Here is an 11,667-nt window from a genome sequence, read left to right as displayed (position 1 = left end):
AATCAGAGTTAGACCTCTTCATGGTACACTCCTTTATTTTATTCCTCTCATACATAATAGTCGACTGCAGAAGATAGGTTAGGGCGTACTTAAATGGTCGGCATACATGCAGGAAGGATACTGCTCGGTCCTGAGCAAGCTAAAGGAAGCAATGGAGGAACCTCAGCTGGAATCAATAGCCTTCATCAACGGCATGCATTCTCAACTCAGGGACCTGGCCAGATCTAATCCCCTTTCACCTGATGTATTTCTGGTCATTATTCTCAATCAATAATTGCCTTTAGTAATAATCATTTACCAATGGCAACAACGAATAGGCCTTCGCTTAGTGACATGGAAGAGATAGAGGAACTTAAAGATTCCAACTTCAAATCTCACCATGTGCGAGTTCAATCCATATTTACACTAAATTTGATTTGAGTAATTTTATTTGAAACTTGTGCAGCAGGAAGCTGAAATGAAGAATTCAAAGTGAGGGACCAAGAGTACCGAGAGTCGTCGAATGGTGTAGATCATTAGATGCAGAAAAACTTTGTATTGCCATTGCCAAACAGACCCTTGTGTTTCAAGAATGTCTCTAACATCAATATCCAAAACTTTGTAACCTAAGCATAATATACATGATGTAAAAGATTGGTACTTCAGTTCTCTTTCCTTGATATATGATATGTTATGTTGTATTGGACCCTGATTAAGATGTTTAGAGTCGAGAATACAAACCTCTCAAGACAGTGCTCTCGATGATGCCAAGTATCAAGATTGACGAGTTTTGTTTCCTTATCAAATTGTATATCAATATGTCTGTATTACTATTATTAGAATAACTCTAAAGTGAGAGTTCAAGTTGAATCGTTACGAGTGATAATTAAGTCGAACCATTGTGTGTTTAGTGGCAAAGAATTCTGTTGACTTGCGGGGTGCAAACGATGCATGATTCACGGCAAACTATGGCAGATTGGGTATGCAAACATGGCAATGGGGAATCTGTTACCCCCCACATCCGGGGCTAGGATTATTATTGTTATAGTTTAATTGGATTTAATTTGCTGGATTTTGAAAATTATGATCTAAATTTTAAAATTAAAAATTTGATGGTTAATTAAAAGCTTTGAAAATTTTCGAGCTCGTTGTTCATTAAGAAATTTGCTGGATTTTGAAAAATTATGATCTGAATTTTAAATTTTTATTTTGTATGCTCGTTTTGCTTGTTAAGTTTATTGAATTTTTTTTTATTTTCTTAACCATAAGTAAAATCTACTAATATTATATATAGTTTAATACAAATATAAATTATTAAAATTAACCAAAAATTGTTAAAATATTGTATGAAACAATTTCAAAATCTAAACTTTAATGTAAAAATCTGAAAAACATTAAAATAATAAGTAGGATTTGATTTTTAAACGTAGTAAAATATTAATTAATATTTTTTTTATTTTTTATTGTTTATTATAACATTAATAGATTAGTAATTTATCTATTTTATTATTATTTATTAGTAAACCAATACTTTTTTGATTTTTTTAAGATAACTATTAAAAAATTATAAAGAAAAATTAATAAATTATTCATTAATTTATCGAGTTAATTTAAATTTTATTCGACTCAATTCGTTAAGTTAAGTCCAATTAATTTAAATTGAACTTTTACTGAATCGGGTTAAAAATGCTGCAGTCGTTGATTAAGCACGCCTACTTTAGATAGTGAAGTGCAGAAAATGAGACGTGGAATGAGGGTGTGTCGTCATTGATGAACAAATGAATGATGTGAAACTAAACTAGAAGGTAGTTGGGGAGTTGGTACGCTACCACTCGAAACTATTACCATTAGCTTTAATTTGGCTAAGCTTGCCTTGCTCGGCTTCATGCATCCTTACACCATTTCTATCGTTATCAAAATACATGTGCTACGACCTATTCTCCCCTTCGTCCTCCCTGGATATCGAAACTAGTTAATTTTCAATGTAATGAATCTACCATCGTTACATAAAGAAATAATATTCAGAAACAAAATGGATAAAGAAAAACTAGAATCCAGATTTAATTATTGTCTATACAAAATAACTCGACCATCTAATCCCATATCCCACGATCTGTTTGTTGTCAGGTCGGTTCAATTATCTGCGACCGGATACTTGATCAAAAACGGATGCTCCAAAAGCTGAGAGGCTGTCCACCTCTTACTAGATTCCTTCTGCAAGCAACACTCCATGAAGCTCCGGAACTCATCGGAAGCACTAGGGGGCAAAACAGGGGGTTCGCCGAAGCATATCGAGACCATCAAAGTAGCCCAGTCGGGTTTTTGACCCGCCGGTATATACGGAAAGTGGCCCACGAAAAGCTCCATCAAAGTAAGCCCTAAACTCCAGATATCGCCGAGGAATCCATCGTAGTTACCTCCGTTAGCGTCCGGGTCGAACCGTTCGGGACTCATGTAAGCGCAGGTTCCGACGTAGGAATTGCATGCTTCCAGCGTCCGTGACATAATCTTACTCACTCCGAAATCGGCGATCTTAACTTCCATCTTCTTGTTCACCAACAGATTCGAAGGCTTGAGGTCTCGATGAGTTATCTTATGGCTATGCAAGTAACTCAATCCTTTTAGAATCTGCCTCGTTATATGAGCAAGTCCGGGCTCCGAGAAAGTCCCCTTGTTACGGAGAAGTGTATCCAGAGTTCCAGAGTCCATGTACTCCATCAAAATCGCGACATCCCCTGAAGGATTCTCGTACGTTTCGTAGCAACGAACGACGTGAGGCGAATCAATTTTTCGAAGAATATCCATCTCTCTGTAAACTTGTCGACGTGTCGTCAGGTCTCCGTTGCCATAAACAACTTTCAGTGCATAAATCTTGGAGGTTCGCTTGTGTTGGACTTTGTATACTGTGCCTCCATTCCCGTAGCCGAGTACTCCGAGTCTCTCGAGCTCCGCTGCTGGGATAGTAACCGAAGAAGCTGTTACAGCGCTTGTGGTGGCAGATGGAGGGAGGGGGAGGGGGAACCGGGGGCGGTGATCGGAAACCTCCGACAACAGAAGCCGGAGGCTGAGGTTAATCTGGCGTCGCTTACGAGATACTGCCATGTGAAGGAAAAAGGAAGGTTTTTTGAGTGAAAAAAGTAAATGAAGTTCAAGGAAAAGGAAGCCTTGAATATATACGTGATAAGAGTCGACTTGAGCGAGGAAGGTGAGAGGGTAGAGAGGAGAAGTGGGCTCCAAGATTTTTAAATTATAGGGTTTGTGTATTACTTGGAAGATAATATTACGTATTCGTGGGGCAGCAGTAGTAGAATTGTGAGCATATTGTCATATGACTTGTTTGCCAAGCACGCCGACTTTGTACTCAAAGATTTACACGACTTTTCTTTTTCCGTTCTATCCTATGTCAAGTCAAATAAGGTCTCCATGTTTACTATTCAAATAAGGTCTCCATGCATCAACTTAACAATTTCAATGTCAAATAAATTATTGTTATTTCTTAAAGATTAAATTCAAATATAAAAAATAAATAAATAAATAATCTTCAAACCAAACCTATATAAAAATGGTTTGCATGAAGGAGGATAAGTCAATGGCTTATATTCATTCAACATTTATAAATATAAATCATGAAAATTACATTCCAACTTAAAAATACTAACAAATAATTAAAATCGTACCAATGGAAGAAAAATTTATTTTTATATATACAAAAAAATAAAAGAATGATAAAAGATGTTATAGTTGTTTTTGATTGAATAAAAGATGTTATAATTTAACATGAAACAAATATTATTTTATTACGCGTACGTGTGTATTATTAACGGATCAAGTTTTATAGATGATATTAAGTGTAGTGCATTGGTCGTACCTTCACTTTACTATGCTCTGTCCAAACAGACATGCCACCAAACTTTTTTATTTAACTTGAATAAAAACATAAAAAAAAACCATTAAATTATATTCAAATGATTATATTAATTATTAAACATTTAAAAAAATGTGAATAATTTCTATATAATATAAAAATATATTTGCAATCAATATAAAAGCCTTCTTTCTCTCTATATATTTCCTTAAAAAGCTTTCTTCTAAAGCCTCTACAATGAAATAAGCCCAAAACCCCAAATCCTATTTGTAAATTTTTCCAACCCATTGATTCGACCTTTTCTCCATATCAGCAAAATCCAGCGACATCTGTTCAAATGCTTAACGAGTCGAAATAAACTATTTAATATTTTATAAGAAAAATTTAAGAGTAACTCGAAAATATAATATATTAAGATTTTATTTTTAAATAAGTTATTAATAATATTAACATTTACATGTTGGCTTTTTTTTAAAAAAATAAAGTATAAGGTTTTCTTGTATTTAAGGTTTAACTTCGAGTTTGAGGCTTGAATCGAGTTAAATTTAGGTTTTTTTTCATTTCGAGCTTTTACAAGCTTCACTTCCTAGTTTCGAGATCAAGTCAAATTTTAAAATTTTAGGTTTGCTAGTTTTCGAGCCGAGTCATGTTTCATTTTAGAATATTCGAGTCAAGTCAAACTCAACAATACACGAACTCGACTCGACTCGTTTACAGCTCTACGTATATGTTAAACATTCTTATATTCAACATACGCAGTCTCTGTAGATGATAACAAAAATCTTAACAACATGTTTAAATCTTATTTGTTTTGAAATTATTATTTTTACATTCTAGTTAGTATAATTAAAATATATACGTGTCGAAAGAGAATTTATACAATAACTTAAAATCTTTTTTATTAATCTATGGTAAAAACAATATTTGTTTAAAGATAATTCTTAAGCATTTGACATTGAATATTCACACATTTGATATTCCTAATGCTCGAATACAAAACATCAATAAATAGTTTAAAATCTTAAATCTCATGAATATAATAAAAAATTTGTATTTATTAGAGATTGTTATTATCATATGTTATTAAATTTGGAGCTTTTAGTACGAACCAACTTATTTCAGTGGTTAAAGGAATCATTGTTGCTCTTATAGATTCGAACATCAATAACTATAACAGAGCGATTGAGCGTTCATTATTAAATGATTAAGAATATTTATAATATATAATGATCTTAGCTTAATAAAAAGAAGAGAAAATAACCTCAGTGACCGAAAATGCCTTATAATATACGATTTTGACAAACTTTTTTTTGATTTGTCAAAATGACCAACAAAATCGTAATGCGATCTCTAAATCGCAACGCGATCTCTAAATCGCAACGCGATCTCTAAATCGCAACGCGATCTCCAGTATCGCAAATCAGTTTCCAGATTCGCAACGCAATTTTGACTATCGCATTGCGATTTTCCAAATTCGGGTTGCGATTTTAGAAAATCGCAATGCGAATATGTAAATCGCAACGCGATCTCCAGTATCGCAAATCAGTTTCCAGATTCGCAATGCAAATATGTAAACCGCAACGCGATTCTGACTATCGCAATGCGATTTTCCAAATTCGTTGCGATAGTCCAAGTTCACGTTGCGATTTCTTAAGAATTTTCTCTAAAAAGATAATATCTGCGCGAACGTGTCGAAGACATGTATTACCACGACCACAACCACGACCCGAGACGGGACGGGACGACGGCGGTGCGCGAGAGTCCCCCTTGTTCTCTTCCACTCAACAAGGAAGTGAGAAATTCAAGCCTTAAATACCCATTCCCAATAGTGTTTCCAATACTATGTGGGATTGAGCATTGCAAACACTTGGGAATCTTTTACACTATCGCAACACATTCTTTATTGTTTCAAACTAAGATCTTACAAATGGTTTGAGAATCTTTTACACTATCGCAACACATTCTTTATTGTTTCAAACTCTACGTGAATTTGTAATAGTTAAAATGTAAACTTATTTTGGATTTTTCACTATTGCAACACTTTTTCACTATCGCAACAACACGTTTTTCAAACTCTCGCAACACATTTTAACTATCGCAACACATTTTTCAAAATCGCGTTGCGAATCTTACAATCGCGTTACGAATCTTACAATCGCGTTGCGAATTTGAAAACTGAGTTAAAAAATTAGAGTTCGCGTTACGATTTTGTTGGTCATTTTGGCAAATCTAAAAAAAATTGATTAAAATCGTATATTGTAAGGCATTTTCGGTCACTGAGATTATTTTCTCTAAAAAGAAATGGGAGGTCTTCTAATTCAACGCTTTCTCATATGATTTGAACACAAAAGTCAAATTACGCGCAGCTTTGCTTTGCTTGCTTCCGACTTGAAGCCCATCATCGGTTTAGGGTTTGCATCTATAATATCAACCGGTTTGAATGCGTCAATTTGACGGTCCAAACCGTATTGTACTCTTTTTAATTTTGAAAAAAACGAAACAAAATCAATTAATCAAATCGATGAGGTTGTGGATTCACATTTTTAACGTTAGCGTCAACTCGTGTTTTTGTTACATTTGAATATTGGCAAATCAAATCATTTTCACGCAAACTCGTTTCCTTGTAGTTTAATGAACTCCTCTCTTTATGTCTGGTTCTGTGGTTGAATCATTGATCTCAACTTGAATTGGAAATGTCCGTCAAGGTTACTAGTGACAGCATCTCCTTATGTTCATGTTGATTCCCCAAATTTGCAAACGATTCGATTTCAGTATGGTTAAACGAAAAGAACAAAAACAACAAATTATTCTGCTAAAAATGTGATGCATTAGTTTTTTTCTTTTTACAACAAAAATGAAACCCCCAAATGAATGAACCCAAGCACATTCAGCTTGGATTTTCAAAGAATAAAGAATTTGCAAGGATAAACAAGAAGAAAAAACTCAAAAAGATCTCTTGATGTTCTTGAAATCCTGAGAATCAATACACTCCAATCCAGGTCTGTAAGGATTCAACAACTTCAAAAGCTCAGTTGCTTTCTCTTTGGTTTCACCGCTGCACCCGACTTGTATGAGCAACAAGAGCTTTTGAAATGCACCGACTTGAAGAGCTTCAATCAAGACCTTTTCTTCGTATTTGCTTAGCTTCCATATGGCCAAAACAGAGTACTCGGTTGCCAGTTCCGAAACACGCAATATCTTCTTCACCAGAACCGGCATTGCCAGAGCGTTATCGTAAGCAGATTCCCTCCCTTGTTTGGTCTCGCAGAGTTTGTCTATAACACCTAAAGCCCTCTCGCAGTAGCTCTTTTCAGATTCGATTATGGATTCTAATAGTAAAGAAACCAGACCCATTTCCACAAGTTCAGCCTTGGTTTTCTCGTTTGGTGATGAAACCATGTGGTAAATGACCATGAGAGAAGCTTTCGTGATCAAAGGAGAAATTGGGTCTTTAATGAACTTGAATAGGATTCCAATGACTCCATCAATGGCGGCCAAGCGTTCTCCGTATAGCTGGTCGCAAGAAGTAAGCTCTTTCAGGACGTTAATGGAGTTTTGCTTCACTGAAATGTCGTTTGATTTCAAAAACCAAACCATGCAACGCAAGGAAGGTTTTGATCCAAGGAGCAATTGAGCTTCAGCAAGTGGGAACATCCAGTTCATTACATACAATATTTCCTCCAACACATTGGCATTCTTCTCCACCGAGTCGCTTGCGAATGCGTCGAACGCCGCGGCGAGGACCCCGGCGGCATCGTTCGCAACGATGCATCTCCTGTTTCGCTCGCTTTCGAGACCCCATTTTTTGATTTTATGAACGGAATTCAGACACTCGCATCGGTCCAATCGTCTCTTCGAATCGGTAACCGAAAACAGAACCTCGGAGACCTCGGCTGAGCTGACGGGGATTCTCGGCGTCGGGATCCTTTCAACGCCGTGGCTCCGGTTCTCCACGCACCAATCTTGGATCATTTTCCTGAGAGAATGATTGGGTATCTGATCGAAATTTGTAAGGACTTGATTCGTAACGGGGCATGTGAAATTCCCCTCTTCGAGCCATTTCTCGATGCTTTCTCGATCGTAAGTCATCCCAGAAGATATTGTGACCGGATCCTTCATAAGATCAAGAGCTATTGGGCAAATGAAATGCCTTGGGATCTCAAGCTCCATATGATGCACTTTTTTATCTCCATTTCTGGGTTTTCTTTTTCTCCAACTGAAAACCATTGCCACAGGTTATTATATCAGAGCTAATGAATTCAAAGGCAAGGGGCTAATTTGTTCTTGATTTTGTGAAGGATAAAGGGAGCTTCTTGAGGTTTTTATATTGAGCTGAATCTGGGATCTATTACACGGTGTTCAAAGTCCAGACTTGAACACGAAAGGATGGTTGAAGATCGAGAAGCGTTCAAATTGGATTATTAGTAATAAAACCCAAATGCTACGAAATTAATTTAAGGTTTTAGGGGATGCGAGTGTTGAATTTTGACCATTGAAAAAGAAAAAAAAAACCATTTTTGAAGGAGTAAAAGAATTGGACTGGAAATGGTAAAACACTGCCCTTTCCGCTTACGAGTAAACCAAAGCTTGTTTGAACATGTCTTTGAGGTAGCGAGTTTGACGGGTCGACTTGGATATCTGAATTATTCGTCTCCCGACCCTGAAAACCTACCCCGCGAGGTTGATTTATTCATTATCTATCATACCATTATTAATTTTTTTTTATTAATATGAGGTAAACGCAATTAGTTATTTAATATTAAACGTTTATATCTCTAACATTTTTAATTTTTGAATTCGAAATCTAAAGAATAAAAATGTTTTTTATTATCGAGATTGTTTGATTCGTATACGATTATTAAATTTTGAATAATAATAGTACGGGGATTGGCTAATTACCTTTGTTTTCGAGTCTTGACCATCGGAACCGTTTGCATGTGTGGATCAGGTAACACGGTGCTAGGCCTAAGCTGTTTCAAGCTAAATGTCATTGTTGACTTTAGGACTAATATTATACGGCAGATCAAACCAACCTCCTCCTTCAAACTCCTATCAACCATGTTTTTATTCAAATCTCACTTACCATTAGTTTTTTTTTTGTATTAATTCATCATTGAATTTTAAATTAATTCGATTTTAACATTTAATTTTTAGTTTTAGGTTCAATTAAAATATTGGGCAGTTAAACTATTGATAATAGTTTGGTGCTAATATGTGTTGACATGGGAGTTAAAAAATAATTTTTTATTCTACTGCATCTTCTTCTTTGAAATTAAGATTTTTTTATACATTTGTAGTCGTCATCTTTTTCCAATGTATTTTGCCACCATAGACACCAATTGTAATTCTCTAGACCCAATATAGGAGTTACAATTGAATCAAGGTGACCATGTTGATCACATATACGATCCACGAACGAAAATTTTTAATAAGCCGTTCTGAAAATGCTTACCAATTATAAAATCAAAAATAAACTCATGCCACATTTTAAGAAGGCTTAAAAGTAAATATTAAACCACATACAGTGTATAATCGAGATAATACTTTCGATAGCCAAAACTGGTCATATATCTAGACAATATGAAAAAGAAAGACAGAAACGGAGTGAGCTACAATGCTCAATGTGTCCTCTAAAATTTAATCAGATAATACTGCAACGCAGAAAAATTTCAAGTATAAATAATAAACAAAATAATAATCGACCAATATTAAAATTTAGATATTTTACCAGCAGAATGTCCCAACAGAAATTAGCAATCTTACCTTTCGTTCCGAATCAATAGAATATGCACATTACCTTACAAGGAGATATCGAAAACTGAATACCAAAATCAGAATGGAAATTTAGCCCTCATATGAGGATCCCAAACACATTAGAATAGCTAAGCAGTTAAGGTTAGTTAAGGGAGTTAGAATTGTGAGTTAGTTGCAAAGCTTCTAGACTTGTGCTAAGCTTTTTATTAGCTGTTATAAAGCAATGTATCTAGTTACTGAAATCAATAAGAATGAATTCAATGTTTCTTGAATATTGAAGCTCAATCTAGCTTCTCAACATGGTATCATTCGCTGTCGATTCTGGTACTTCCTGGTGCTTCCGTTTTTTATTCTTTCACTCACAACATGGTTCATGGAGCTAGTTCTGAGGATACGACGACCTCCGGTGGTGAAACGGTGGTTCACTCCAAGCTGTTCACTAACAAGAAGATTAGTATCGTTCTTGATGAACTCAACTTCTTGTTGAGGAAACAACATATTCTTCTCGTTGTTCGTAGTCACCGATTGAAGAAGCTGTTGTATGGCTTGGTTCAGCCTCCGCCTCAGACGGTGATCCTTGATGACGGGAGAGTGGTGGAAAACGAAGATTATGAGGTCTTTATTGTACAAGATAGTGCTTTAGCGTTGTGGTTTCTGTCCACTGTTAGTCCATCGCTTCTTCTTCAGCTGGTTGGGGCGGAGTCCGCGACAGAGATCTGGTCAGCCGTAAACAATTTTTTTGCGAGTAAATCCATCACTACCATAATGAATCTGCATTACCGGTTGAAAGCAGTTAAGAAAGGAGAGCTGAGCATGCGTTCTTATATCTCACAAGTCAAAGAAAGCTGTGATGATTTGGTCGCGTGTGAGAGTCTGGTGTTCAAGCATGAGAAGGTTCCTACAATCTTGAGTGGGTTACCAACTGAATACCGTTCGTTTGTCGCTGTGATTACCGTTAGTCGAGGCCCTGTCACATTTGATGGCGTTGTGTCGATTCTTCTTAATGTTGAGCTTCAGCATCAAAGTTTTGACCGATTTGATGGTCTGAGCATCAGTACTAACGTTGCTCAAGCTTCTGCTTTAGAGGTTGTGAATTATTCTGGTGCAGTCAATATCTCTGGTTCACGAGGTGGTCAAACGCAATCCTTTCGTAGTGGTCGTGCTAGAGGTCGTTCTCGTTTCCAATTCCAGTTGTGTGGCAAAAACGGACATTTGGCCAACCGTTGTTGGTATCATTTTGATAAGACGCTCTCTGTAATCACTATTGTAGATGATGCCCAACCGCAAGGAGGATGAAGAACTGTTAGTAGTTAAGCTGCGAAACATTGTTGTTATAGAATAGGTTTTTTTAAGAATTTTTTTGTTGAATGTTCGTTCACATCAAAAGTTCACTTCCGATTCAAGTCGAACGAAAGGAAGCATCGACACTTCCGATTCAAGTCGAACGGAGGGAAACATCAGCACTTCCGATTCAAGTCAAACGGAGGGAAGCATCGGCACTTCCGATTCAAGTCGAACGGAGGGAAGCATCGGCACTTCCGATTCAATTCAAACGGAAGAAAGCATCAACACTTCCGATTCAAGTCGAACGGAAGGATGTGTGTCTTACCTTGTTGAAGGAAGAGGAGAAAGTAGAGGGAATATTAGAATAGCTAAGCAGTTAAGGTTAGTTAAGGGAGTTAGAATTGTTAGAAACTAGTGGAGCTAGTTGTAAAGCTTCTAGACTTGTGCTAAGCTTCTATTAGCTACTATAAAGCAATGTATCTGGCTACTGAAATCAATAAGAATAAATTCAATGTTTCTTGAATATTGAAGCTCAATCTAGTTTCTCAACAAAACAGAGTCAGGACGGAGATATAATCCCATGCAGATGTCAGAACGGGGAATTTATCCCATGCAGATGTCAGAACGGGGAGTTTATCCCATACAGACTTCAGAACGAGTAACGATGTCCCATGCAGAATCAGACAAAAAATAAATCCCATGTAGAATCAGGATGGGGATTATGCCCTCCATAGAGGATCTTATACATATATCATAAATGCATCAACATGCAAATTAATATTGAT

The 11,667-nt window shown here is 36.2% G+C and overlaps 2 protein-coding genes and 1 long non-coding RNA gene across 3 annotated transcripts; 1 reads left to right on the top strand and 2 right to left on the bottom strand.

The window, feature by feature from the left end:
- On the top strand, nt 1-483 carry LOC120118773. The gene is made up of 3 exons (XR_005515782.1): nt 1-23; nt 113-253; nt 446-483. It is a non-coding gene; the product is annotated as an uncharacterized LOC120118773 (long non-coding RNA).
- A 1,607-nt stretch (nt 484-2,090) lies between these two features.
- Nucleotides 2,091-3,092, bottom strand: LOC120118685 (mitogen-activated protein kinase kinase 9-like). The gene has a single exon (XM_039138695.1). It carries the CDS (start codon nt 3,079-3,081, stop codon nt 2,113-2,115), a length of 969 nt encoding a protein of 322 aa, XP_038994626.1. The 5' UTR covers nt 3,082-3,092; the 3' UTR covers nt 2,091-2,112.
- Nucleotides 3,093-6,710: 3,618 nt separating this feature from the next.
- LOC120118724 (U-box domain-containing protein 21-like) lies at nt 6,711-8,160 on the bottom strand. Its single transcript, XM_039138726.1, has one exon. It carries the CDS (start codon nt 8,069-8,071, stop codon nt 6,788-6,790), a length of 1,284 nt encoding a protein of 427 aa, XP_038994657.1. The 5' UTR covers nt 8,072-8,160; the 3' UTR covers nt 6,711-6,787.
- Between the last annotated feature and the right edge of the window lie 3,507 nt (nt 8,161-11,667).

Source organism: Hibiscus syriacus, unplaced genomic scaffold (genome assembly GCF_006381635.1).
Source record: "Hibiscus syriacus cultivar Baekdansim isolate YM2019G1 unplaced genomic scaffold, ASM638163v2 tig00110328_pilon, whole genome shotgun sequence".
Taxonomy (NCBI): domain Eukaryota; kingdom Viridiplantae; phylum Streptophyta; class Magnoliopsida; order Malvales; family Malvaceae; genus Hibiscus; species Hibiscus syriacus.
The sequence above is the reverse complement of the archived record's forward strand: the minus strand, read 5'-3'. Positions and strand labels throughout refer to the sequence as shown.

What these genes read in the sequence shown, in the direction of transcription:
- LOC120118685 (XM_039138695.1), bottom strand. Translation starts at nt 3,081, where the DNA reads ATGGCAGTATCTCGTAAGCGACGCCAGATTAACCTCAGCCTCCGGCTT.
- LOC120118724 (XM_039138726.1), bottom strand. Translation starts at nt 8,071, where the DNA reads ATGGTTTTCAGTTGGAGAAAAAGAAAACCCAGAAATGGAGATAAAAAA.